We start from the raw sequence: 27,245 nt of genomic DNA, 5'->3' as shown, positions 1-27,245 counted from the left end.
ATTAACCAAAACGGAAACAAGGCTGGTTAACAGTGGGAAAGATTGAGATGGATTTAAAACAATTTAGTTGAATTCAACTTCGATAAAACAATGGAAAAATATCATCACTACTCATATTAACTTTCGTCAGTTTTGCTTCCAACCTTTCTTAAAAAGAAATGTATTGTTTACAATTTGGCGCAGTTTTAATTAGTTTTTCGAAAGTGACAAACGAAAGGGGAAATCTATCTGCCTTTATCTCACACAAAGAGTGTTTCCTTTATTATTCTTCACAAATAGTATTGGTCTTATTATAAAATTGCGGACTATCTGTAAGGCTATAGTTAAGTTATAAATTCCATGATACAAAATACTGTTAACTAAAACAAATAAAAAATTGCCACTAAAGCGGTTCATATACATTTAAAACACACTCGTGGTCTGTTAGTGCACAGATGACATCAGTGTAGAAGGGTTTTGAAATCAAGTCCAGACCACTGTCTACTTAAACTCGAAATGACTCCCTTACAGAACAATTTTGTAAAGTTAAAAACATTGCTCGACAGTGAAGAAAATGACGAGCACCCCGTCCCTTTTATATGGGAGTCCCCTCCCCGTCAGGGGCAATTCATGAAACTAACAAATTTAAAGGACGAAGGGTTTTCTTTGCAGCAACAGTTATCCATGTTCTTATTTTTGACTGCTGACAATTTTACAAATGCCCTTTTAAACATTCACTCCACACTAATACTTTTTTTTTTATAGTAAATTATAGTACATTCTACTACTTTCTACTGGATCATACCAACTAAGCCTTACTTACAGAGGCTTCTATATAACAACTTCAGTTAAAAGATCTCATGCACAAAACAATTTTTAAATCATGTTTAACTAGCCAGTTTTTGTGCATATCTAACAACAATGCCTAAAGAGGGTAACACCAAAAAAAACTAGCGCTAAGTTGATTAGGGTGGCCCTCATAAAAGAGAAACAAATGTATTCCTCTTTTAACATTATTCCTTGGTCAGATTAAATCTAATCCAAGTGCAAACCTATTGAAAGTATTCGTTTTAAGCTCTCCTATCTGTCATAAATTCCTGATAGGTAATTGTGCTTGCTTTGATTTTGCCTTTGCTACGAACTCAGTAATACATTTTTAAGGAAACTCATGAGACACATTCTAACCAATCAGAACACACATGAAGTGTTTTCAACCAATCACGAGCAAACTTTAAATTACCATACCTTTGCTTGCACACATTTTCCTGTGCTTCAATTGTGATTGGTCAGTTATGATTACCTCTATTTAGTTTAAGGACAGTCACTAAAAAGCTTTCTAACTTGCAGCAGTAATATAAGATTGCTAGAGGGGTAAGGGCTCCATCTAGAAGGAGTGGGAATGCTCACTGTTTCTGCAAATGCATCAAAGATGTAAATTACGTAATTTGTTATCATTTTCAAGGTGTTCAAGACAAAAAGCTCATATACCTTTTAATAGTTGCACACTGTCATACTGAGATGGTGGTCTCTAAATATCAATCTGGTAATGAAACTTTTGATATTACTGAGCATCCCCATTCCTTCAACATGGAAGTCTCCAGGCTACAATCTAACAGCACTTGATATAAAATCACTCAATGTTCTCCAGCTTTAAAACCCAGGCCCATTCAGAAGGAAGCTTGTTTATAGGGATGGCAGGAAAAGTGACAATTATGCCACCTTTATCACTAATTGGATCCCAGGCAAACTTTCCTTCATAACCCAGCATGGTAACTGTGGTGTGTTCAGATGCCATTGGTGCTCCAAGAATGAGGTTAGTTGTAGCTGGCCACTCAAGAACAATGGCATACACAGCATCAGCTTTGGACGTGTACCTAGCAATAAAAGAGAAGCAGAGTTATGGTCATTGGTTTCTTTATAACAAAGAAAAAAAATTATACGGAAAGGGACAAAGATTGAATAAATGGAAAAAGTACAGGGAACCATAAAATTAGCATTCAGCATAGACCTAAGTCCCATAAACCATTACAAGATATAACACACTTCAAAGGCTGAATTCCCTTTTTAGTGCAGAGTGCACTATTGGGATGGTTATGGGAGCTGCCTGCCGCTAAGGAACTATGGCACTATGGCCCTATGGCCCTATGGCGCTAAGGTGTAAACTTTAATGATTGTTTAATTAATTAATTTCAATTAATTAATTTCAATTGTTTAATTAATTAATTTCAATTAATTAATTAGTCTAGAGGCAACGAAGCAGTGGGGGTAGGGTGGGAAAGGTACATGTGTACTCTATGTAAAACACATTCCATCGCCGTCACTTAGCTTTGAACATCGCAAAGCTATGTATTTGTTTCAGGTAACCCCTTGCTCTCCTTGTGGCACCATTTCTCCTTAGAAGAAAACTAATTTGCCCTAAACGCATGCGTAGATTAGTTAGCGTTCATGGCTTCTATATTAGGTGAAGGATACATTGCATACGGAATCACGCACAAATGTTGAGTGGTTTTCCTTTTGGTAGAGCTCAACATGTAAGACGCATGCGTTCTAGTATCGTTGGTGTTATACAGTATCTTTCCACGCGGTATTTTATATATCATGTCATGTGACCTGGGACGGCAGTTATTTTCTGGATAGCACCAATTGTCCCTTTTTATTGCAAAAGTGAAACGTTACTGTGGCTGTGTAGCTTTTAGAATTACACACAGGTCGGTTCAACAAATATCATCCGCTGTTTTCAATCTACAATAGTGTGTTTGTCAGCGTTCAAATGTATTGCTTCTCCCTAGCGGCTTGTTTATTTCTTGCCTTAATTGTGTCTGTAAGAGAGACCGAAAAGTTCCCAAGTTAGTGGCTTTAATACTCCGCAAATTGTAAATTTGTAACAAAAGAAACCAGGAAAATGCTCAAATATTGCTGCAGACACCATGGCACCTAATCAGTCTTTGAGGAGACTCATTCATATCAGCCAAGTAGTGCTGTTTATCTTCAATACTTTTCATTGAAATGCTTCTCAGCCATCAATGTCATTGTGTGTTAAAGGTGGCAACAGAAAAAGAAAGTGGTATTTCGTGACTATCTGACGATTAAATTAGTTCTTGTTCATCGGTAAAAATTTGCATTTTTAGTAAAACAACATCGTTTCTGTTCCGTTTCTTCATCAGTACATCAGATACTTAACTTTCTTTCATTTATCTCCAAAAAACAAGGACATCTTCCATATGTTTTGGAGAAAACAAGGGTTTCATATTACATGCCTTTGCGAGGAAAACAAAAGTATCAAGTTACAAAGTTGGCGTGAAGAGCTAAATTGTCACGTTTGCTGCTTCAGCGTATTATTGAATTTAAAATGAACGAAAATCAACGTAAAACACCAGTAGTAATTAATTTGTGCGTAATTTTTGGACCTTGAATGAAAATACAATCTTGAAACATACACACTGCAAAGGGGAAAAGCCGTAGCAGACCACCAATGTAGTCACAAACCGGAAGTGAACCGAGCAGGGGTGAGTACTTATGAGACTACTGTACCTGAGCTATCAATTGCGCTCTGCACTATCTGAGATTGTCTCACTGGTTGGATGAAGAAACATTTTGGTCACAAAAACATTAAGTAAGGTTCAAAGATACAGACTGATATGAAAGTTCTAAATGAGATTATCAATATCCTAGTTACTGTAACTGGGAGAACAGCAGTCAGCCAGCAGGTGATCGGCTTGTGGAGACATATTTGAGTCATTAATGCCACTTAGATTTGCCCCTTTGTAGCTTTGCCACTTTTGCATTTGGTTTGCCTCTCCCTCTGGCCTCTTGGTTCCTGGACGATCCTTTGTTCAGGTAAGTTTTGCTTGTCTTTTTTTCAGCACAGAGATCAGTGCAGCAGGTGCCAGAGGGAGGTGACCCATTGGAGATTGTAAGGGAGCAGTTTACAAGGTCAAATGCTCCGACTACCAGGCTTCCTACATTGGTGTGACTGGCAGAAACCTTGACATGAGACGGACTGAACACAAACGAGCCACCAGAAATGGCGATGCCAACAATCACATTGCTGTACATCATCAACTCACAAACCACAACATTGGCTGGGACTCTGCTCAGTGCTTAACCTACAGTACAAACTATTTTCAACGACTGACTCTGGAAAGCTGGTACACTAACCTAGAACAAACGCCTCTCAACAGATGTCAACAACTACCGGCACCTTACAAATGACTTATCCGTGACGGAAACAAAACCGACAAACGGACTTCTAACAGACCGACTTAATTTGACTAACAATAGACGGACCAAAAACCAACCAATTTGACTAACAATAGACCGATCAACACCGACCAATGACTGATGACAAACTTAACACGAGTCTTTCAGCCAATACCATCATGGCTAAACTGACCAATCATGTTCAATGGGCCAGACTTATAACATCATCAACTGACAAACACTATTCACTTGACCCTGAAGATGACTTCCGCTCAGGTTGTCGAAACGTCAATCACCAACAACAGTTCTTTTCAGAACTACCCTCACCCGTACGATCACACTATATGAACTACTGATACTCCTGGGTTCAAACCATTTACTATGTTAAAATCCTATCAATGGTATCAATTGAAAATAAATTGTCAAAAAAGAAATTTTACTCAATTCAACCTACCAGACATCTTTGTTAATGGTGTCATTCTGAGCTTTCCACGGTTTGGTGCTGTAAATAGCTTCACCATTCACAGACAGCCACTCTCCCATCTGCAGCAGACGCTCCTCAAATGCAGGTATGATGCGGCCATCTGCCGTCGGGCCAACATTCAACAACATGTTACCACCACAGCTGATAAAAAGAAAGCAACATTTAAAAAACTCCAATATTGAAAATGTGTTACAAATCCCAGCTGGAGAGCTAATTGGCTATATTCACATTGCATTGTGGTCTATTGTGAATCCAGGAATCTGATTGGATCTCTGACTGTAGACTATCTGCTGACAGATCATGATGGCCTTCAAATGTCCATCCAAAGGGAAAACGTTTCTACTTTTGGCTATAAAGTGTCTACAGACACATCAAAATATATGTTCTATAAGGAACATCTTGTCAATTCTCGTTCTCATCTGGCACAGGCTTGATAATAATTAAGAAACCTAGCGACAATCCTCACCTTACGGTAGAAGCCAGTTGATAGATCAGTTGACTGATGTTCAAATATGAGTTAATGTCCACATTACGTCTGTAGCCCCAGGAACCCTCATCAACTGTTAGTGCATTCTCCCATTTGTGATTCTGAAGTTTGCCTTTTTGGTAAAACAACAGTTCTTTATAGTAGCAAATAAAGTCTCTCTCATGTTACAATAATATTTATTTAATTAACTAGATAATGCAAAAGTTGGATTATCGTTATTAATAAAACAATAAAATAACTTGGCAAAGTCCACAGCCCCAAATTAAAGATGCTATTCCCGCTATCATAACACTGAGGGCATATGGCTGCAATGCAATTTGCGATCATCATTGCTAATGCCACTGAATTGAAATATTGGCCAAATTTATAACAAACGTGGTGGTGATAAATACTTTTAAGAAATTTTTCTTTTACTTGGTGAAAGCATCTATACAGAATGAAAACAATAAGAAACAAAAATTCAGGTCAATTCATTGGTAAGAGCTTCAATTTATTAGCCTCAAGCTTAACTAGGAACTCTCATTTGTGTATGTTTCAAGGAACTATTCATATCCACATAGTATAATACGTGCAGATATACACACAACCTTGTTATAGATAAGTTTAAAATAGCAAACTAACGTAGAGACTCCCATATGGTAAGGATCTGAATGCTCGTTATCTCACTTAAGGGTGTAAATCAAGGAATTTGGTCTCACTTAGTGTTTTAGCCATCAAAGTATTTTTCAGGGTGCATTCGAAGACAAAATTAAATAGCACTGTCGTAAAGCTAGAATCACTCCCAGATTAGTCTTCTTAAGGGGTTTAATTCAATTTTTTCAGATGGTAGTCCTTTTCATATGGGAGTCACCCCACGCAAAACTGTACCGACTGTGTAGTCTGACTGTTCACAGCCTCTCTATTTTTTAACATACATAAAAGAAAAAGCAGCGAAGCAAGTGCAAAGCACACAGGTGGGGCTGGGAGGAGAGCAAAGGGAGCCAAATGAAGAATAGCTTGGCCCCCACCCCTACCCCATCAAGTCTCCTGTTTTGCGCTGGCGTCCCATTCTCTCATGATTCTATCTGCATATTCAAAGATCAGATAAAAATACAAGAAAACAGAGGGCTGTGAATATTCTTCTGTCTTGTGGGTTACATGTCCAAAACTCACTATGACTCACCTGGATTGTAACGATCATAACAAGTGTACACTCCACCATGATGGCATAAACATCCATTGTCACACCAACGATCATTAGTAACGACAGTGTCTTTAACAGGACTTAACGGAAGACAGAAAAACATCCCATTCAGTGAGAGAGGAATGAGAACATCACTGTTATTCATTGAAACAATATGATACATGCAGACACCAAGTACATAATATTACCCTCTGGCATATCTTTAAATACCAAAATCAAAGTCTATATTACTTAATAATGTAACAGTTACGCTGACCTGTGAGCAAGTCTTGCTTATACCTTTTATTATAAAGCCATGCAAGAAATTCCTGACTTTGCCAGTATGTGTCAGGTCCACTTGGCCCATCTGACCACAAGTAATCAGGCTTATATGTGTTGATCAGATCAAGCAGCTCTGGCATGAGAATTTCCTGACATGAAATACAAACAAATTACAAACTAAGTTATGTTGACCTATCACAAAGTGTCATATTTACCCGTCATTACAAAGCCATGCAAGAAATTCCCTACTTTGAGTCAGTTTAGTGAGATTTAATGCATCAAAAAGAATGAGCCTACAATTAAACTGAAATTATCATACCCTAAGTCATACCTGGTATTTGAGTGGAATTAGCTTTACTTAATAAATAATTCCAATGTCTACACTTTTGGCATACCTTGACATAATCACGTGTCGTAAAGTTATTGGCGCGATCCTTCAAATAGAGTGGATTGAACCATTCAAAGAGGGAATGATACAATCCAAAAGTGATGTTGGTTTTACTTCTAATGGCAGTTGCTAGCTCCCCTGAAAATTACAGCACAGACTGGTTACAGCAAGACACTTCACATTTGGGTGCAGTGTCAGACAAGCAAGAATAATAACCATACCAGCTAAGTACTGCTTACTTAAGGCGGCTAACAACAGTTTCCTCAATCATTTTCTTGTAGTTTTTACTTTGATGGGTTTTTACAACCATTCTTTACCAGTTTATCCTTTACCACTTGGGTACTAACAAATTGTTATGAGCCAGGATGAACAATTCTGTGGGGAGGGGGACTTGTAATGGACTAGCATCCCATCAAGGGGTAGGGTACAGCAGAAATACTCTCAGTCACTTCATACATCAGAAACTAGAGGTAATTAAGCACTAGTAAATGATCATAAGGCAATTCTGGCTCATTAAAGTCTTAGACTGGGACCAATTTAACCTTTGATTCCATGGGAAAATTTAATGACTGTTATGAATATTATCACTTCGTGGTACTTGACAGGCACACCATTTGAAAAGTTTTAGTTTTAGTTTTTTAAGTTTTACGGAAGGTGATAACCTTCTTGAAAAGATTACTATTTATTTATTTATTTATTTATTTATTTATTACTGACAATAATGTTATGTTATGTTAAGCCTTATTGCTTTTATTTGTTTAGACTTGTTGTAAACAGCGGAAGCTGTAATATTAGTCTGGCATCCCAAGCCCACATTCGGCAGAAACTGGGAGCTGTTTTTCAAAACATTATGGGATACCCCTACATTGTATTGAGACAGCAAAAGGCAAGCAAGATTTGTGTACCTATATCAGCAGTGTATATGGCCAATTAAGACTGTTCAGTATATTAGCAGTGTGAAATCGGAAATTAATAGTCAGTTAATGATCCTCTTTTGAGGCCTGGTCTGAGCTGCCACCAACAATACTACATTTAGGAAATAACACACTGGCTGTAGGTAAAATTTGGGTGGCAGGGAAGGATGACTGGGGAGTAGGGGCCCAGGAAGGGGGCCCTCCTGGGGGAGTACAGATCAGGTGGTACCGTGGGTAGCCACCCTGGAATAAAAGTTCCAGACCTGCCTCCAGGGGTGAGGCCCATATCCCACAGTCCTGGGAGACTGAGGGAACCAGGAGGGGGAGCCCCTCCTGGGAGGAGTACAGATCAGGTGGTACCGGGGGTAGCCACCTTGGAATAGGTAATTTCTCCGGACCTTTCTCCAGTGGGCTAGAGCCTTACTGTGGGGTAAAGTGCAGCTAATGGGTGTATATACAGATATATGTTTTTCTAAAAGTAACGGAATAGGAATGTTCAGTATCTATCCACGACGTTCCGAATTGTAGAGTCAAAGCTTGCCCCCCCCCCCCCCCTTTTTTTCGTGTGTGTGTGTTGGGAAAGACAAAGTATTAGCCTTATTCATGGCAAACATTTCTATGGATCTAAATGATTTTGTTTATTCGCTTACAGATAGTCCTAAAGCGTAGTATCAGGGGTTAGAATGTGTAGAACAAGGGATCCAGTCATGGTGGGGGGAAAGAAAAATTAGTGGCGAAGGATCGGCACAAACAAGAAGACTGAATACAACGAGGAGCGTGTGCTTGACTAGAGGTCAGGGGCATGAGGTGGACATGTGAGAGACATGACTGGAACCATTGATACTCCATCTTTTACAGATGTAGATAACAGTGGCCTTACTTAGGAAATCAAAGGTTTGTTGTGATATCTAAAGGGGGTGATTGTATTCGACTGGGAATCCCTGATGGACTTTGAGATCAGGAATTGGTGGCACGTTACTCATGTTACTGGGATTTACCTATGAGCGTGACAAGAGGTTCATAGTTACATGTCTCTGAAATAAAGTGTTACAATGCAGAATGTGTGTGGCTGCCTTTGAGATATTGTCTCTCAGGTCGCATTAACGTCAGTTTATGGATGCCATAAACTTAAACAAAAAGCAGTTCTTTAACCTACATTACAAATTACAAGCATACAAAAATATTTCTGAGAAAAATATTAAATAAGTGTCCTTACCCACAAGATCCCTGTGAGGTCCATTGTCAACAGAGTTCCAGTTCCATGATACATTTGATCTCCAGTTTGTCCATCCTTCGTGATGTTTACTGGTCAGGACATAATATCTAAAAGATAATTCAAAAGTCTCAATAAAATCCAAGTTAAACAATGAAATTGTGAGAAATGTCTTTTCATTAGATTAGCTCTCGACTGACACAACTGCCACAACGTATTAAGTTTTATGAGTCATTTATTAACCTCTAAAAATACCATTGCAATTAAGACAAAGTTAACACATTGCTGTGTCATTGCTGAAAATTTTTAAGTCATCATCACCAATTTAAAAACCCCAGCTGGGAAATAGGCCCTTTGACTTGCCAAGGGACTCGCATAACGGCCGGCATAGAGCTGGGGCTATTGAGCCACACAAGCCTCATCACAAAGGGATCTCCATGTGCACTTGTTTCTTTTAAACAATTAGATTATGAGCTCAAGATTTCTATTACGTGGTAGACACATAGAAATCGAGAGCAAATAATCTAATTGTTTTAGTATAAATCTACTAGTCGTTCAAAACGTTATCTAAATCCCCTCTACAGACACTTTGGAAACATCAAGAAGCGGCCATCATTTTGTTAACAAGGGCACAATGCTATGCCACTCACTATCTATCACAGAATAGATAGTGAGTGGCATAGCAGATCAGAGAACAGCATTTGTGATAGAACGCTAGTAGATTTATACTAATACTGGGTAGAAAATGAAGCTTGAGACTACTGTGGGCTCATAACATGAAAATAAAAAGAAAGATAAAGGAAAACCACTGACAAGTAGGCTACCAGCATAAGAGACAATAAAAGCTCTCTTCAGTTCCTTGCCCCCAGGTGGGAGATTGGGCCAGAAATAAGTTACCTCCACCTATCCTTTGTTCTGTAGCCCATGATGTTAATTAAATGCACCTTGGTACGCTCTCTTTCTACAGTTCATCTCCATGTTTTTTTCGGTCCTCCTCAATTTTGCCTTTTTTTTTCATTCTCCAGGTTTCGCATCCATACAGGACAACCACCATGATGTTTTTTGGGGGGAAGGATTACTTCATTCAGAGCTCACCTACTAATAAAGGTTGACTGCTGTTGTACCCTGACAGATCAAAAACTTTTAATCCTGTTAAAAAAATGTAATAAATAGATGATTGGCTAAACTCACTTTGCTCCAGACTTTGTCAAAAGGTCAGCCCATGCATCAGGATCAAAGAACTCCGCCCTGAACATTGGAGCAAAGTCTTGATACTCAAAGTTTGGTGGATAGTTTTCCTTCATGAATTCCACAAAGTCGGGTGTCTGGTCATGCTTCCAGCGGTACCAAAACCATTCTGTTCCATAACTTGGTACTGAGTACACCCCCCAGTGCATAAAAATACCAAACTTAGCCTCATCATACCAAGAGGGGAGAGGTCGTGAGTCCAGTGATTCCCACGTTGGTTTATATTGACTCAACACCAGGGGAATGAGGGCAAGGGTAAAGATAAATTGTACACTATTCATTTCCATTTGACAAAGTCCTGGACTGAATTGTTATCTTCTAGTACTTCTGAAAAAAATAAAGAAAACAAAAACAGTGGTTAAATGTTACAAAAAATTATTTCCAGGCAAAACCCCCTGAAGGACCATGCAAACTTCTATACAGTTGCACCTCCTGTAAGGAACCACCCAAAATGTCAAGCCTTGGTGGTCGCTTACAGGAGGTGGTCGCTTGCAAGAGCTTAGGCTATATTGGGTCAAAATGTTGCCTCATTAGCATATGAAAACTGGTCAGAGTGACTTACTCCGTGTTTTAAATGTTTTATTCATGTGAGAAGTCAATTTCGAGAAAAAACCCTGTACTTCTCATTGAGAAATTTCTGTCTCTTGTGCTACTCAGGAATGTGATATGGTTACAACACCTGGAGACTTAAGGTGGTCGCAACTGGAGGTTTGACTGTATTTCCATTCCACTTTGAGGTATAGAGAAAATGATTACAATCTCCAAAAATCTGTTAGGTTGTAAATGCAGCTGAACATAGTCTGGCATAGGTGAGATTTTTAAAGTCACAGCAGTTCTCCTAATCATATAGTCAAAGAGTACCCCCCGCCCGTCTCAAACCACCTCTCCCAGGTGATATTTATGTGAGGGTGGCAATGGGTACGGTTTGCATACCACAAATGATGAGGGCAAAAGTCTGTGAAGTATGAGAAGCCACTGAAAGACATAGGTATGGGAATTAACGGAAAAAATCATTGCTAGGAGCATTTAAAAGAATATGAAACCCGTGAATTCAGTTAAATTTGTGCGTGAAACGGGATCACACCCTCCCCTCCCCCATCCCTTGCTACCCAATTATGTAACTCGCACGAAACTTTCGCTTATGATGTTTTTCACTGGTTTTGTTCTATTTATTCGGTTGAGTGCGTTGGCTTTATATTAATTTATTCTCAGTTAGCAAATATGAGTAAAATCGATGGACTTGACTCAAACAAGTCTTCCGTACAACAGTCGATCATGTGATTATCACAAGCGGAAGCTGAGTAAGTCAGAGCAACAACAAGATAGTTAGAACAGTAAACTGCAGGCACTTCTGACAGACGAAAATCTGTTCAGTTAAGAAACATCGTATTGCCTCTGACGTAACAACAAAAATAACTTCAATAAAAGGAAACTACAGCGTAATAAAAATTCAGCTCACCTCGAGCCAAAGAGCTTGAACGTCCGTTTTTCGCGGATCAGCTGCAAAACTTCTCCGTGATTCTTGCGGATCACAACGAAAAAATCACACAAAAGATAAGATATTAACTTTAAAAATAAGATCTTAAAAGCGAGCTCTTTCAAGTGGACTAACCCTACTCCGCTAGCTGTTTTACAAGCGCGCTGCCGGAAGACTCTCTCGAATTTGCCCCGTAAGCCACCGGTCTCTCTCAGTCAGCGGGAATTTGTTCAAAAGGAGGTAATTCATATATGGTACTCATAATGTACTTTAAGGTGACAGACGATAACTGCAGAAATTCTCGCGCACTCGTTGGATTATTTTCATTGTCAAACAATTCGTAACCTGTACAGACTCGCAAATGATCCCCGGAACGCAAATAATCCCAGGACCGGAAATGATTCCCAGTGAAATGATCCCGGACCGGAAATGGTCGCCATGCAATAAAAGAGGGAAATGTATCGACCCAGGAATTTGGACAGTGGATTAAAAATTTATATAATTGATTTTTTTTTAATAACTGTGAAACTCAGAAATGCGTAAACACTTTGATTCTGAAAGGTTAATTGTGTACTAAACCAATCACAATAAAGTTCAGGACACGCGAGAAAACCTCAAAACCACAACTAATTACCACTGCTGTTAGCGGTTTAGTTTTCTCATGGTGAACTGGCTCGTTTCCCGAACGAAAATTTTATACAGTCAACACATATCAATTTGGTATTTTGCACAAGTTGTTTAACGTTTTTTATTGCTGCTTTTATGACTGAGGTACTTATCTTTTCTTCACCTAGGACAGGAGCCCATCCTGCCTAGGATGAATAAAAATATATCTATCCCATCCATAGACTTTTCATGGAGTCCACGCCATTCCTAACTTTTCATGGAGTTCACGCCATTCCTAACTTTTTCCGGTGGAAACAATTCCGGTCCTGGGATCATTTGCGGTACAATTTGGGGAGCATTTGCGGTTCGGGGATCATTTGCGGGCCTGTACAGATCACCGAGAACTCCCGTTAAGATTTCCTAATCTTAACTTTTAGGTGTCCCCAATTAGTAGAGGGTTTCACCCTCGGCTATTTTGCCTAGACACGTTAATTAAGTTGTTGTTGTTGTTGTTGTTGTTGTTGTTGTTGTTGTTATTCTTGTTATCACATGATGGCATTTATTTGTTATATCCAGGTAGATTTTGAGTTTTTGCTTCTTCACTGGTATTAATTTTGTTATATACGGCTTCTGTTCCGTACACAGCCTGTCCACAGACCCTCCATTCTGTCTTGAGTTCGTCGAGATAAGCGAAATATTAATCCTATCCGGCAAGTGGGAAACACGCGCTAAAACGCAAGGGTGTGGGTCAAAATAGATCAAAATAGATTTTGCGCTAGCGATCGCGCGCTCGAAGAAAAATAACTCGTACCCAAAAAAAAAAACGTTTGTGGACTGACTATTCCGTACATTTTTACTTTCACTTTGGCCGGGCTGAAGAATGTTTGTTTGTTAAGCCGCACCTTCGTCAAAACTGATGGTTTACATTTATAACACAAACATAAGCTCAAGCAACCTACGTGTAAACCGACGCGATGCAAGCATAAGTATGTGCACTGTGCTTTCCGTTAGAGAGAGGCGAGAAGAAGCAGGGGATCGCTTGATCGTCCCCGTTTAAAGGGACAGTGTTACGAGCTACGTATGTGCAAGATTGCATTTTCTCTACGAGCTAAAAATTCCTTTTTACAGGGCACAGTTAACCTAGCCTTTGCCGAATTCAAGCTTGAAAAATTTCGCCTGAAATTTTCACGCTTCAAACGCAATGTCGCACATGCGCAATTCGTGACACTGTCCCCTTTAAAAGTGTATAACACAATCTCCGTTGTACATGTACACCAGCCTTACTTTATCAAAAAAGTGTATTGTTTACGACGCGGCGCAAGTCTAATTGTTTTTCCGAAAGCTACAACCTAAGGGGAAATCTAGCTCCCTTTGTCTAACGCAAAGAGTGCTTCAACACTATTCGTTACTGAAAACCTTTATTATTCTTGACATCTAGAATTGGTCTTAGTTACAAAAAAAGAAAAACATTACAAAAGGCTACAGTTTAGTTATAAATTCCAAGATACAAATACTGTTAACTAAAACAAATAAAAAATTGTCGTGACCAGTAGTGAATAACTAGGAGACGTCAGTCTTAAATAGAAGGGGTTTTGTAATCAAGTCCAGACTACTGTCTACTTAAATTCGAAATGACTTCCTTACAAAAAAAAACTCTTCTTTCGATAAAAATATTGCTGGACAGTGAAAGAAATGTTCTCTGGTATTTTTGCTGTTAGTCAAGAGCGCTTGCCACATACTGCTGCAAAACTTGTCAAATCACATCAACGCAATTCATGAAATAAACAAAATTACGAGGTAGGATTTTTTTTTGCACCGACAGTTATTTTAAACACTGAGCCAGCTTGCTCAACTATGCTAATTCTGACTGCTGACTGTTTTAAAATCGCCATTATTAATATTCAGCCCAGACTCTAATTCTCTTTATAGTAATTGTGCAATCTACTACTTGTCTATAGGATCATACCAACTACACTCTTTTTTTATAAGAATACATTTTATAAGAATATTAAGGCTGATATTTCCGAAATTGTAATAATATTCCAAGAATAAACCCATAGCTGAGATTTTGATGAGAATGTAATTTTGTGTTGAAAATTTGTAAATACAATTGTATGTTTTTAACTAAACCGTATAAATTCTCCTTTTCTCTAAGCAGCAAAACTAGCCAAAGAACAACAAAACCAGCACTAGCCGTATATAAGATGCTAATGATATTCCTGCAAGAACTTAGGTGTACAATATCGGCTTTGTTGCCTGCAGTCTGGCTCCAACATTACCTTAACGTCATCTGAGTCATGATACGATAGATGACAAGGAACTGTCACAGGCTGTAATCTAAGAATATTCACACTGTAAAACAACATTCTTATGAAAAAGAAAGAGTGTAACAAACAAACTTACCATTAAACCAAGACTATCAAAATTACAAGCCTTACTTATAAAGGCTCCTATATAACAACTTTCAGTTAAAACATCTCATGCACAAACAATACTTAAATCTTGTTAAACTATCCAGTTTTTGTGCATGTTTATAAGGTTTAATGCTACAAATCAAACGTATTGCTCTTTTAACATTTAAGCCCTTAGTCAGGTTAAATCTAATGTTTGGGCAATTACCGGTGCCAATTGAAAATACTTGTTTTAGGCTCTCCAATAGGCCCTTTGCAACTGGGGTCACGTGACCAAATTTTTCCTAGAAATTTTTATATTATGGGCTATAACTTAAAGAATGCCAGAAATGGAAAGACCGCATCGAAAATACCAAAATGGCCAAGTTTGAGGCCCCTGGAATGAAAGAGTAAGTTTATACGACTTTGAGTTTTCGGAAAATTTATAGGATTTGTATGGAAAATGTTGCTGGAGAGGAAGGTCTTGCTCTCCAACAACTTTTCCACACAAATCTTCTTATTCTTTTAAAAATTCAGACCGTCATAAAATCTCATTCTTTAATGATGGGGGTCTCAAACTTGGCCATTTTGATATTTTCGACATGCTTTTTCCATTTCTGGCATTCGTTAAGTTATAGCCCATAATTTTATGAAAAATAGGTCACATGATGGCTTACCTGCAAAGGGCCTATTTGTTGTAAATTCCTGATAGGTATTTGTGCCCGCTTTGATTTTGTATTTGCCAAGAGCTCTATAATAAACTTTTAAGAAAACTCACGAGACACATTCTAACCAATCAGAGCTATCATGTAGTTTTTTCAACCAATCATGAGCAAACTTTAAGACAACCATACCTTTGCTTGCACACATTTACCTGTGCTCGGCAAGCATGGGTTTTACCGCTTTCTTCAAGTACTCAATGGTTCACTGCAGTGTTAACTGTGATTGGTCAGATATGAACACCTTGATTTCTAAAGTTAAGACTTTACAACTTGCAGGGAGCAATCTAAGATTCCAAGAGGGATAAGAGCTCACATCTAGAAGGGATGGGGATGCTCATTGTTTCTGTTAATGCCTTCAAGATGTAAATTACAGAATTTGTCCGTCAGGACAAAACGCTGATAAATGTATATCAACCCAGTATAGTGGCACACTGTCATACTGAGATGGTGGTTTAGATCAATCTTGAATGAAATGTTTTTCTATTACATCATAGATGAAAGCGTTTGATGTCATTTGATCACCATCACTCTTATTAGTCAGGCTGTTTAGGATAGCTACCTAGAGGCTAAAGCTTAAACTACACCCACATTTTCCTCCTTAAAACGAATATTTTTGAAATTTTTCGACAAGCATTCCCATTCCTTTAACATGGAAGTCCCCAGGCTACAATCTAATAGCAGTTGATGTAATTTCACTCAATGTTCTCCAGCTTCAAAACCCAGGCCCATTTGGAAGGAAGCTTGTTTACAGGGATGGCAGGAAAAGTGACAATTATGCCACCTTTGTCACCTGCTGGTTTCCAGGCAAACTTTCCTTGATAACCCAACATGGTGACTATAGTGTGTTTGGTTGCCACTGGAGCTCCAAGAATGAGGTTAGTTGTAGCTGGCCACTCAAGGACGATGGCATACACAGCATCAGCTTTGGATGTGTACCTAGAAATAAAAGAGAAGTAGAGTTATGGTCATTGGCTTTTACATAACATAGAAAAAATGTTATACAGATTTTGAGGGACAAAGATTGAATAAGTGGAAAAACTGCAGAGAACAACAAACTTATCATTAAAAGACAAACATGAATAAACATCAGCATTCAGCATAGACCTTAGTCCCATAAACCATTGCAAAATAAAACACAATTCAAAGGCTGAAACTCGTCCCTTTTAGATGAGGAAACATTTTACCCCATTCAACCTACCAGACATCTTTGTTAATGGTGTCATTCTGAACTCTCCAAGGTTTAGTGCTGTAAATGGCTTCACCATTCACAGACAGCCACTCTCCCATCTGCAGCAGACGCTCCTCAAATGCAGGTATGATGCGGCCATCTGCCGTCGGGCCAACATTCAACAACATGTTACCACCACAGCTGACCAAAAGAAAGCAACATTTAAAAAAACTCTAATATTGAGCAGTGTTACAAATCCCAGATGGAGAGCTAATTGGTTATTCACATTGCATTGTGGCCTCTTGTAAATCCAGGAATCTGATTGGTTCTCTGACTGTAGATTATCTGCTGATAGACCATGATGGCTTTCAAATGTCCATCCAAAGGGAAAACTTTTCTACTTCTGGCTAAATATACCTGAAATTTCACAGACACAACAAATACCCATCCACGTTTTCTATGGAACATCTTGTCAATTCTCATTCTCATCTGGAACAGACTTGATAAGTAAGAAATCTAGCGACAATCCTCACCTTACGGTAGAAGCCAGTTGATAGATCAGTTGACTGATGTTCAAATATAAGTGAATGCCCACATTACGTCTGTAGCCCCAGGAACCCGTATCCACTGTCAATGCATTCTCCCATTTGTGATTCTGAAGTTTGCCTTTGGTAAAACAACAGTTGTAGTAAATAAGGTCTCTCTTGTGTTACAATAATATAACTAGTTATGTACAACAAAAGTTGGATTACAGTAATAAAGCAACAAAATAACTTATAACTTGGCAAAGTCCACAGCCCCAAATTAAAGGTGCAATTCCCACAATCAAAACACTGACAGCATTTGGCTACAATGTGATTTTGTGATTGTCATTGCTACCTCTACTCAATTTAAATATTGGCCAAATTTATAACAAACATGGTGATAAATGTTTTTAAAAAATTTGTCTTTCCCTCAAGGTGAAAGCATAGATGGAATGAACACAGAAAAAAATTGAACCATTATTTTTCAGGTTGATTCATTGGCAACAGCTTTATTAGCCTCAAGTTTAACTAGGAACTCTCATTTGTGTGTGTTTCAAGGAACTCCCATCTGAAAAGGTCGAGGATATGTTCATTTTCTCATAGGGCTGTAAATGAAGGAATTTGGTCTCACTTAGGAAGTTCACAACAAAATGCCACTGACAGTGAATATTCTTACTAGCCATCAAAGAATTTCTCAGGGTGCACTCGAAGACAAAATTCAAAAATGCCCCATCTCCTTTAATTTAGTGGTTTAATTCAAATTTTTCAGATGGTAGTCCTTTTCATATGGGAGTCACCCCCTGGGCAAAACGTTACCTTTAGTGGGACCATGTGTGTCAAAAACTCACATAACTATGACTCACCTGGGTTGTAACGATCATGGCAAGTGAACACTCCACCATGATGGCAAAGACATCCATTGGTACACCAACGATCGTTTGTCACAATAGTGTCTTTAACAGGGCTTAACAGAAGACAGAAAAACATCAGTGAGATAGGAATCAGAACATCATTGTTATTCATTGAAAAAATACCATGCATGCAGATACCAAGTACATAATTATAGTACCCTCTAGCATATCATGAAATACCAACTTGAAGTCTGTACATACTGTATAAAAGTTATGATGAACCGTCACCAAGTCTTGCATATACCTTTCATTATAAAGCCATGCAAGAAATTCCTGACTTTGCCAGTATGTGTCAGGTCCATATGAACCATCTGACCACAAGTAGTCAGGCTTATATGTGTTGATCAGATCATGCAGCTCTGGCATGAGAATTTCCTGACATGAAATACAAACAAAGTACAAACTAAGTTATGATGACCTATCACCAAGTGTCATATTTACCTTTCATTATTAATAAAGCCATGTAAGAAATTCCCTGCTTTGCCAGTATGTGTCAGGTCCCCTAGAACCATCTGACCACAGGTAATCAGGCTTACATAGGTTGATCAGGTCATACATCTTAGCTTAGTCGATAAAAATCGTGAGATATCTCACCAACTGAAAAAATCTGAATAAAAATAATACTTACCTCTTAATAACTGAGCAGAAGGTCTGTATGGGAGAATCTTGACCAAGACTGTAAGTACAGACCAAACTCAGTGAGCTCTGCACACATGACCGAGGTCAAGATTCTCCCATACAGACCAACTAAGCTCGATTAATAAGATTTTTATTATATTGCAAACAAGAAAAATTTAATTTGTTTAATGAAACTGGTTTGTACTAGCTGCAATTGCAATTGTTTCATCTGTGTTACAGTAAAAAACCCCATAAAAGAACACATGTTTTGGGGGTTCAGGCTGATTTTGTTCTTATATATTGGTTTTTTCTGCAAAATCAGCCTGAAAATGTCTTAAGGTGTTCTTAAAATTTTTCCAAATATTAAATACTGCATAGACTACCAACAGATGAAATCCATGTGCAAGCACAACATTTTAATTAATTAATGGATAGTACATATATTGATCTAACTAGCAGTAAATGTTTTTATATAAGAACAATTTTCATCTTTCAGGCTGAATGTGTTCTTATGTATATGGTATTTTTTTTGACCAAATTTCAGCCTGAGTGTTCTTAATCCACTGTCTTGTTCTTTTATGCAGGTTTTTACTGTATTAGACCAGGCTGATCTCCCCATTTAAATGGAATTAGGTTAACATAATTTCAATGTCTACACTTCTCATGACTTTTGGCATACCTTGACGTAATCCTGTGTCTCAAAGTTATTGGCATGATCCTTCAAGTAGAGTGGATGGAACCATTCAAAGAGGGAATGATACAATCCAAAAGTGATGTTGGTTTTACTTCTAATGGCAGTCGCTAGCTCCCCTGAAAATTAAAGAACAGACTGGTTACAGCACAAAACTTCACATTTGGGTGGAGTGTTAGACAAGCAAGAATGATAATGCCAGTCAACTAATGCTTTCTTAAGGTGGCTAATAACAGTTTCCTTTATTTTCTTGTAATTACACTTTAATGGGTAATTACTACCATTAACCACTTTATTCATTTACCAGTTTATTCTTCAGGGTTGGGTCCCAACATATTGTTATAAAGAAAAACTCTAAGCGGAGGGGGGGGGGGGGGGGGGGAATTTGCCATGCCCAGTACTAGCATCCAATTGAGAGGTTAGGTCGCAGTTACTCTCAGTCACTTCATGCATCAGAAACCGGAGTTAAGCACTAACTAGTGATCATAAGTCAATTCTGGCTCCTTGAAATCTTGGATTGGTGCCAATTTCACCTTTTATGCCATAACATAATCAGATGCATGGTATTGAGAGAGCACATGGCAAGCATGATTTTTGTACATGTATCTGCAGTATACTGCCAATAATCCAAACCATCGAGTTTATTAGGAGTGTGAAATCAATCAAGGGTTATTATAGCCAGAAAAAGCAGTTCCAACTTTATAGATTACAAGAATACATAAATATTTCAGCGTAATTAACATATACATAACTGTCCTTACCCACAAGATCCCTGTGAGGTCCATTGTCAACAGAGTTCCAGTTCCATGATACATTTGATCTCCAGTTTGTCCATCCTTCATGATGTTTACTGGTCAGGACATAATATCTAAAAGATAATTCAAATGTCTCAATAAAATTCAAGTTAAACAGTGAAATTGTGACAAATGTCTGTTTATGAGATTAGCTCTGGGCTGATCATGACACAATGCTACAAAATGTTAAGTTTTTTGAGTCAATTATTAACCTCTAAATATAACATTGGTCGGAATTAAGACCAATACATTGAAGTGTCAATGCTGGAAGTAGAGTACCCCAGCTGGGAAATAGGCCCTTTGACCTACCAGATACTCTGGAGCCACACAAGCCTCGTCACAAAGACATTTCTATGTACACAACTATTATTTGGTAGAACATAAAGCTTGAGACAGCTATGGGCTCATAGTCTTCTCTAAAGGAGCAAGCATGGGGTCTATCTCACAACATGAAAATATAAAGAAAGATAAAGGCCAACTACTGACAAGTAGGCTACCAGCATATATAAGGGACAAAAAAAAAACAATTCAGAGCTCACTTACTAATAAAAGTTGACTACTGTCGTACCCTGACAGAGCAAAAACTTGTAAATATCCTTTTTAACAACTTAGTAAAGAGATGATTGGCCAAACTCACCTTGCACCAGACTTTGTCAAAAGGTCAGCCCATGCCTCAGGGTCAAAGAACTCCGCCCTGAACATTGGAGCAAAGTCTTCATACCCAAAGTTTGGAGGATAGTTTTCCTTCATGAATTCCACAAAGTTTGGTCTCTGATCATGCTTCCAGCGGTACCAAAACCATTCTGTCTCAAAACTTGGTACTGAGTACAATCCCCAATGCATAAAAATACCAAACTTAGCCTCATCATACCAAGAGGGGAGGGGACGTGAGTCCAGTGATTCCCATGTTGGTTTATACTGACTCAACACCAGGGGAATAAGGGCAACGGTAAAGATGAATAGTACACTATTCATTTCCAGTTGACAAAGTCCTGGACCTAAGTGTTATCTTCTAGTAATTCTGAAAAAAAAGAAAGAAAACAAAAAAAGAAATTACATGCTACAAATAATTATTTCCAGATAAAGCCTCCTTAATTAATAATGAACATGAATACTAATATTCCATTCCACTTCCAGGTATGGAGAAGACGATTCTAATATCCAAAAATTTGTTCTAATTCATGTACGACATATCTGGACAAAATTTGGATGCAATACAGGATTCGCTTGAAGCATGAATTATCAAGTGTTAATCTAATCTGCCATGCAACTGTAGATGGCTGAGCTTTACTGATCTACATATGCCCCCGAACTAACATATACACCCTGTATGGCTCCTAGTAGGCTCGATTTCCGCCGCTTTCTCAAGTCCGGTCTACGTTCCTCCCCGAGAAGAGACGGCTGGACGCGTGAGTGGCAAAGCATGTCTGTGACGTAACTTCATAATGTTTTCTTGCGGTGCTTCAGGTGGCCGGAAATGTCATCTGATGACAATCATAGGCAGGCCCACATGACGCCTACGGCTCGTAAAATTTGTGGCATTTTCGCCACTTCCTTTCACTTTGGCCCTCCAACCTATTTTGTTTCACATTATTGCTGCGGAAGGGCATTACATGATGTGTTCTATAGAAGAGTAGTTGTTTTTTTTTTTTTTAAGTATTGCAGAGCTGTTTGATTACGCTGTAGCAACTGTCATGTTAAAGGTCACATATATTGGTGTGCATGGTGTTGACACCAGGTTTGTGTTTTGCTAGTTCGGTTTACTTTGGCTCATTTAAAAATTTAATTTTGTCTGGCGTCTTCGCCAGAGACTGGTGTTTCTTCTCTTCAAGAAGACTAAGGTACACATCAATTTGACTGAGTTTTTTGTTTCTTGAAATCGATGTTTGCGTTTATCCCTCCCTTTGTTTACTTTGTTCGTTATCTCATATTCTGGCACCACATGATTCAAATACAGATGCTAACGTATAAGTCTGTTGACTATTTTGCGTGTTGCATATGCCACTATATGGTTTAGATCAGGCAAGATTTCATCAGTTGACGGTATTTGGTTAAATATCCCACTAATGCAATCGCACTTCATATCGCACAACTCCTTTGCTACTACGAGAAAGCTAATTTATGCAGCCTGCTCGATTCAGGCAGGCAGATTTCTTATTGGTTGAAATTAACAATGCCAAGTCCACGAGTCCAGCCGTGAGTTTGGGGGAGGAGCGCGGGCTCTTTTCCCGAATAGCGGCTGGTAATCGAGCCTAGGCTCCTAGTAGTCACCAAGACACGATGATGGCCACACCCTGGGCAACAGCATCGACCTGCAGGCTAAACTTCATGCAGGTAGCAATATTCCAATACTGAAAAGAAACAACTTCCTATGTTCCGTCTACCCTGATTAGACAAACCAAACCCCAGCATAGTGATGTGGTCTGTCAGGGGTATGGGGCTCTGGTGAAGTTGAAAGGGCTAACCTATTCACTGGATTTAACTGGTTACAGAAATGTGAAATGTTGCTACCACCACCATAGCCTGCGAACACAGATGTATTTACTGCTGTTGCTTGTCTCCACCAAAAATAACGTCTGCGAACCCAAGCCAGGAAACGATTTCTGTGACATACGAATTTTAAGCCAATCACAGTTTAGCTCATGTAGCCCCAGAACTACTGCGTGAGGTATTTGCTGCGAGGAGCACTCGAGTTTCATTCTATCATGGAATCTGATTGGCCAAAGAGAAACAAAAGTCATTACGTCACAGAAATCATTTCCTGGCTCGGGTTCGCAGATATTATTTTCGGCAGAGACAAGCGACAGCTGGAAATACGTCTGCGTTCGCAGGCTACTACCACCACCGCCCCAGCACAGGTAGAGGTTTTGTTCACTCGCCAAATCATTTCATTTCAGCACTTCTCCCCTTGGGGGTGATATTTATGTGAAGGTCGCAGAGGGTAAGCCAGTTTGCATGTGACACAGTACATGATGAGGGCAAAACTTAGTGTGTGATGCATGGGAAGCAAAGGAAAAACATATCTGAATAAATTTTACAAAAAAAGTCCTTGCTCAAAGAATTTAAAAGAATGTGTGACGCGTTAATTTTGTTAAATTTGTGGGGGAACTGTACGGGTCCGCAAATGATCCCAGGACCGCAAATGATCCCGGACCGCAAATGATCCCCAAATTGGACCGCAAATGATCCCGGACCGGAAATGATCCCCGATAGGGAACGTAAATGATCCCGACTAAAAAATGGGGAATGGCATGGATGGTGGGATGGTGTGGATAGGGAATCGGCATACATGAATACCGATGTTTTTTTTAAAGCCATCTTATAATTATAGTGGCTTACAACTTGCTTTTTTTTCGTACTTTCGATTAAATTTTGTTGCTAACTACGATGTTATGAATATCACCACTCAATCATCAAAACACGACTTGGCTTGCATTTCTTTGCTCAGTAAAATCATGATCAGTGTAACATACGCTACATATCCTCCTTTGTTAAACATTGATAGTTCGGTGTTATAGTTAAATTACATTGTATCAGCCATTAACGCCACTCGTCTAAAGTTTTAAACTAAAATCTAACCATGAAGCAACTATTAAGGAAGACGCTGTCACCTGAGTAGACCCACAAGCCTACAACGCTTCATCATGCTGTAAAACACCTATCGTGTAGCACTGGAAATTTGAACAAATTTATTTTGTAATTTTTCCTCTGTCGTATTTTGGCTTTGATTCCTCGGAAATGACTACTTGAGTATTCTAAGAAGCCAAAATTCCAAGTTATAGCTATGAAGTTCAGCCTCATGACCAAGCAAGGCCAAGGCTTGCGCTTCATTTTGACAAGTTTGCTGTACGATAGATGTTTGCTACTATCGCCAGGATCGCTACTGGGATTTCGAGAATGTTTACAAGCATGTGTTTTTCTAAGACTTCTAATTCAATAGATCGTCTTCACATGACGTATTTTTATCCTCATCAGGCATAAGAGGCGGTACATTTATATCTGTTTACAATTAGCGTGCTTCGTTTGGAAACCAGAGCATTTTGAATTTCAGGGTTATTGAGGTTGCGTGACACAACGCTACGATCGAGTTTGTTGAAAAATATATACTTATCTCGTGATTTTGAACCTTTTTAGAAGTTAGAGCATTAGGAAAAGTGCTTATTTAAATGCTTGTTTGTTTAGTGCTGATAATCAGTCGCCTAGAAAGCCAAAGTAAGCTCCAGATGTTTACACTATATTCCAGCCGCCATATTGGTGTACCACGGATGTATACCAACATGGCGTTTTCTTACTGGGCTCTGTAAATTTCTGGGAAACATTTACGACGAATTTCTGAAGTTTGGGGAAACGCACAGGCCTAAAATGATCGAGTTTGTTGAAAAATATATACTTATCTCGTGATTTTGAACCTTTTTAGAAGTTAGAGCATTAGGAAAAGTGCTTATTTAAATGTTTGTTTGTTTAGTGCTGATAATCAGTCGCCTAGAAAGCCAAAGTAAGCTCCAGATGTTTACACTATATTCCAGCCGCCATATTGGTGTACCACGGATGTATACCAACATGGCGTTTTCTTACTGGGCTCTGTAAATTTCTGGGAAACATTTACGACGAATTTCTGAAGTTTGGGGAAACGCACAGGCCTAAAACTTGGAGAAGTGTCTTATTTAGTTATCTTCTATAGCGTACATCAGAATTTCTTAGCTTTTTCCATTGGTTGGTTTTCGATTTATTATTTTGTTTATTGGGTGACAGTGAAAACGATCTGTACCGTTCGAAGAACAAAACAGCAACTGTGGAATATTTGTTTGTAAAATGATAAAACATGTTTTTTAGTTCATAATTTTTGTACATGTTCTCAACTTCTTCTGATATAAATCCATGCCATTCCTTATTTTTTATTTGGGATCATTTGCGGTCCAATATGGGGATCATTTCCGGTCCGGGATCATTTGCGGTCAATTTGGGGATTATTTGCGGTCCGGGATCGTTTGCGGTCCTGGGATCATTTGCGGACCCGTACAGAACCAGGATCACCCCCTCCCCTCCCCCAATCGCTTGCCACCCAATTATGTAACTCACACGAAACTTTGGCTTACGATGTTTTTCGCTGGTTTTGTTCTATTTATTCAGTTGATTGCTGATAGCTTGATACTAATTTATTCCCAGTTAGCAAATATGAGTAAAATCGATGGACTTGACTCAACCAAGTTTTGCGTGCATCAGTCGATCATGTGATTATCACAAGCGGAAGCCGAGTGACATAAAAACAACTAGCTAGTACATTAATTTTAAGTAAACTGCAGGCATTTTTGACAGGCGAAAATCTGTTCAATTAAGAAACATCAACAACACAAAGAACTAGAATAAAAGGAAAGCAAAGCGTAATTATAATTCTGCTCACCTTTAGTAACCTTAAGCTTATATGAAGCTCAGAACGTCTGTTTTTCGCGGATCAAACAGCAAACTTTCCTGTGATTCTTCCTGATCAAAACAAAAAAAATCTTTCAAAAGATAAGATATTATCTTTAAAACCCAGATCTTAAAAATCTCTTACAGGATAAAAGTAGACTAAACCTACTCCGTTAGATGGTCTGCGACGGTAGTTCGCACGTAGCTGCGGGAGTGACTGCGGAGTGCGGAGAGAGCGTGACAGCCGAATTTGCCCCGTGAGCCACCTGTGTCTCTCAGTCAGCGGGACTTCGGTGAAAATAGACAGGTACCTCATATATGGTACTTATAATGTACCTTAAAATGACAGTGGGTTATCACAGGTATGAAAAGAAATTTTACCATAAATGCAGAAATTCTCACGCACTCATTGGCTTATTTTCACTGTCAATTTAACAATTCGAAACCTCTATGATCTACACAGATCTGTACAGGTCTGCAAATGATCCCAGTCCGCAAATGATCGCAGGACCGGAAATGGTTGCCTCAAAATAAAATGAGGAAATGTATGGACTCAGGAATTTGAACAGTGGATCAAAAATTTATATAATCGATCTTTTCTTATAACCGTGAAACTCAGAAAACCATGAACACTTCAATTCTTAAAGGGTTAATAATGTGTACTAGACCATTTAGAATAAAGTTCAGGACACGCAAGAAAACCTCAAAACCACAACTAATTACCACTGCTGTTTGCGGTTTAGTCTTCTCATGGTCAATTGGTTCGTTTCCTAAACGAAAAATTTATACAGTCACAACATATCAATTTGGTATTTTGCGCAGTCTGTCTAACGTTTTATGTCGCTGCTTTTATGCCTGAGGTGCTCTTTTCTTCACCTAGGATTTATCGGCCACCTTCAGAGTCAGATAGCCAGCCTGACGAAGATTATTTGGCTCGCTTTTACAACAGCCTGGACTCTGCCGCGGCTGAGGGAAAAGAAATTATTGTAAACGGGGACTTCAACTGTGATTATTTGCCTAAGAAACCAAGCATCCATAGACTTTTCATGGAGTCCACGCCATTCCTAACTTTTTGCGGTGGTATCAGTTCCAGTCCTGGGATTATTTGCGGTACAAATTTGGAGATCATTTGCAGTCCGGGGATCATTTAATTTGCGGGCCAGGATCATTTGCGGGCCTGTACAGATCACCTCCATGTACCTGAACCCATGAAGGGGACCAATGAATAAGGGAACTCCTGTCGCATTAACGAGTTGCTCCACAGTAGTCCTTTGATTAGCTCTAGTAAGGACTAGTAAATCTTTCCTCTACTCATACTTTCAAAAACCACATACATAAATCTGAGCTAACATCGCTACTGGCTGACAGCTAGCAAAGCTGTCGAACCCTATGTAATAATTAAATTTTATGATTTTTAAGTGTTATGCATGTAAATTCAAATGTTGTATATAGACCCTGCTTATTTTAATGTTTAAAAGTTGTAAATAGTTCCTAATCTTAACTTTTAGGTGTTCCCAATTAGTAGAGGGTTTCACCCTCGGCTATTCTACCTAGACATGTTAATAAACTTGTTGCTGT

The 27,245-nt window shown here is 38.8% G+C and overlaps 2 protein-coding genes across 2 annotated transcripts; both read right to left on the bottom strand.

Annotated features, from left to right (window-relative positions):
* Positions 1 to 229: 229 nt before the first annotated feature.
* Positions 230 to 12,129, bottom strand: LOC110056988 (alpha-L-fucosidase-like). Its single transcript, XM_089294143.1, has 10 exons — positions 11,970 to 12,129; positions 11,817 to 11,878; positions 10,301 to 10,684; positions 9,113 to 9,219; positions 6,990 to 7,120; positions 6,613 to 6,743; positions 6,313 to 6,413; positions 5,130 to 5,262; positions 4,634 to 4,804; positions 230 to 1,853 (listed from the first exon to the last, which is right to left on the bottom strand). The coding sequence occupies exons 3-10, from the start codon at positions 10,642 to 10,644 to the stop codon at positions 1,610 to 1,612; spliced, it is 1,362 nt and encodes a 453-aa protein (XP_089150269.1). The 5' UTR covers positions 10,645 to 10,684; positions 11,817 to 11,878; positions 11,970 to 12,129; the 3' UTR covers positions 230 to 1,609.
* A 1,712-nt stretch (positions 12,130 to 13,841) lies between these two features.
* Positions 13,842 to 26,133, bottom strand: LOC110056989 (alpha-L-fucosidase-like). The gene is made up of 10 exons (XM_089294163.1): positions 25,837 to 26,133; positions 25,660 to 25,739; positions 20,896 to 21,279; positions 20,226 to 20,332; positions 19,453 to 19,583; positions 18,400 to 18,530; positions 18,108 to 18,208; positions 17,254 to 17,386; positions 16,751 to 16,921; positions 13,842 to 16,488 (listed from the first exon to the last, which is right to left on the bottom strand). Exons 3-10 carry the CDS (start codon positions 21,231 to 21,233, stop codon positions 16,245 to 16,247), a joined length of 1,356 nt encoding a protein of 451 aa, XP_089150289.1. The 5' UTR covers positions 21,234 to 21,279; positions 25,660 to 25,739; positions 25,837 to 26,133; the 3' UTR covers positions 13,842 to 16,244.
* Positions 26,134 to 27,245: the final 1,112 nt, after the last annotated feature.

This window comes from Orbicella faveolata, unplaced genomic scaffold (genome assembly GCF_042242905.1).
Source record: "Orbicella faveolata isolate gen_17 unplaced genomic scaffold, um_ofav_v1 contig_1, whole genome shotgun sequence".
Classification (NCBI taxonomy): Eukaryota; Metazoa; Cnidaria; class Anthozoa; order Scleractinia; family Merulinidae; genus Orbicella; species Orbicella faveolata.
This window is presented reverse-complemented; position numbering and strand designations above follow the sequence as displayed.

Excerpts from the sequence above, each read along its gene's own strand:
- LOC110056988 (XM_089294143.1), bottom strand. The coding sequence starts at position 10,644 with ATGGAAATGAATAGTGTACAATTTATCTTTACCCTTGCCCTCATTCCC. Across the intron at positions 7,121-9,112 it reads ACCTCACAGGGATCTTGTGG|GGGAGCTAGCAACTGCCATT; the intron begins GTAAGGACACTT and ends TGTAATTTTCAG. Across the intron at positions 4,805-5,129 it reads CAACTGGCTTCTACCGTAAG|CTGTGGTGGTAACATGTTGT; the intron begins GTGAGGATTGTC and ends TCTTTTTATCAG.
- LOC110056989 (XM_089294163.1), bottom strand. The coding sequence starts at position 21,233 with ATGAATAGTGTACTATTCATCTTTACCGTTGCCCTTATTCCCCTGGTG. Across the intron at positions 20,333-20,895 it reads TTGACAAAGTCTGGTGCAAG|ATATTATGTCCTGACCAGTA; the intron begins GTGAGTTTGGCC and ends ATTATCTTTTAG. Across the intron at positions 16,489-16,750 it reads ACCATTAACAAAGATGTCTG|GTACACATCCAAAGCTGATG; the intron begins GTAGGTTGAATG and ends TTTTATTTCTAG.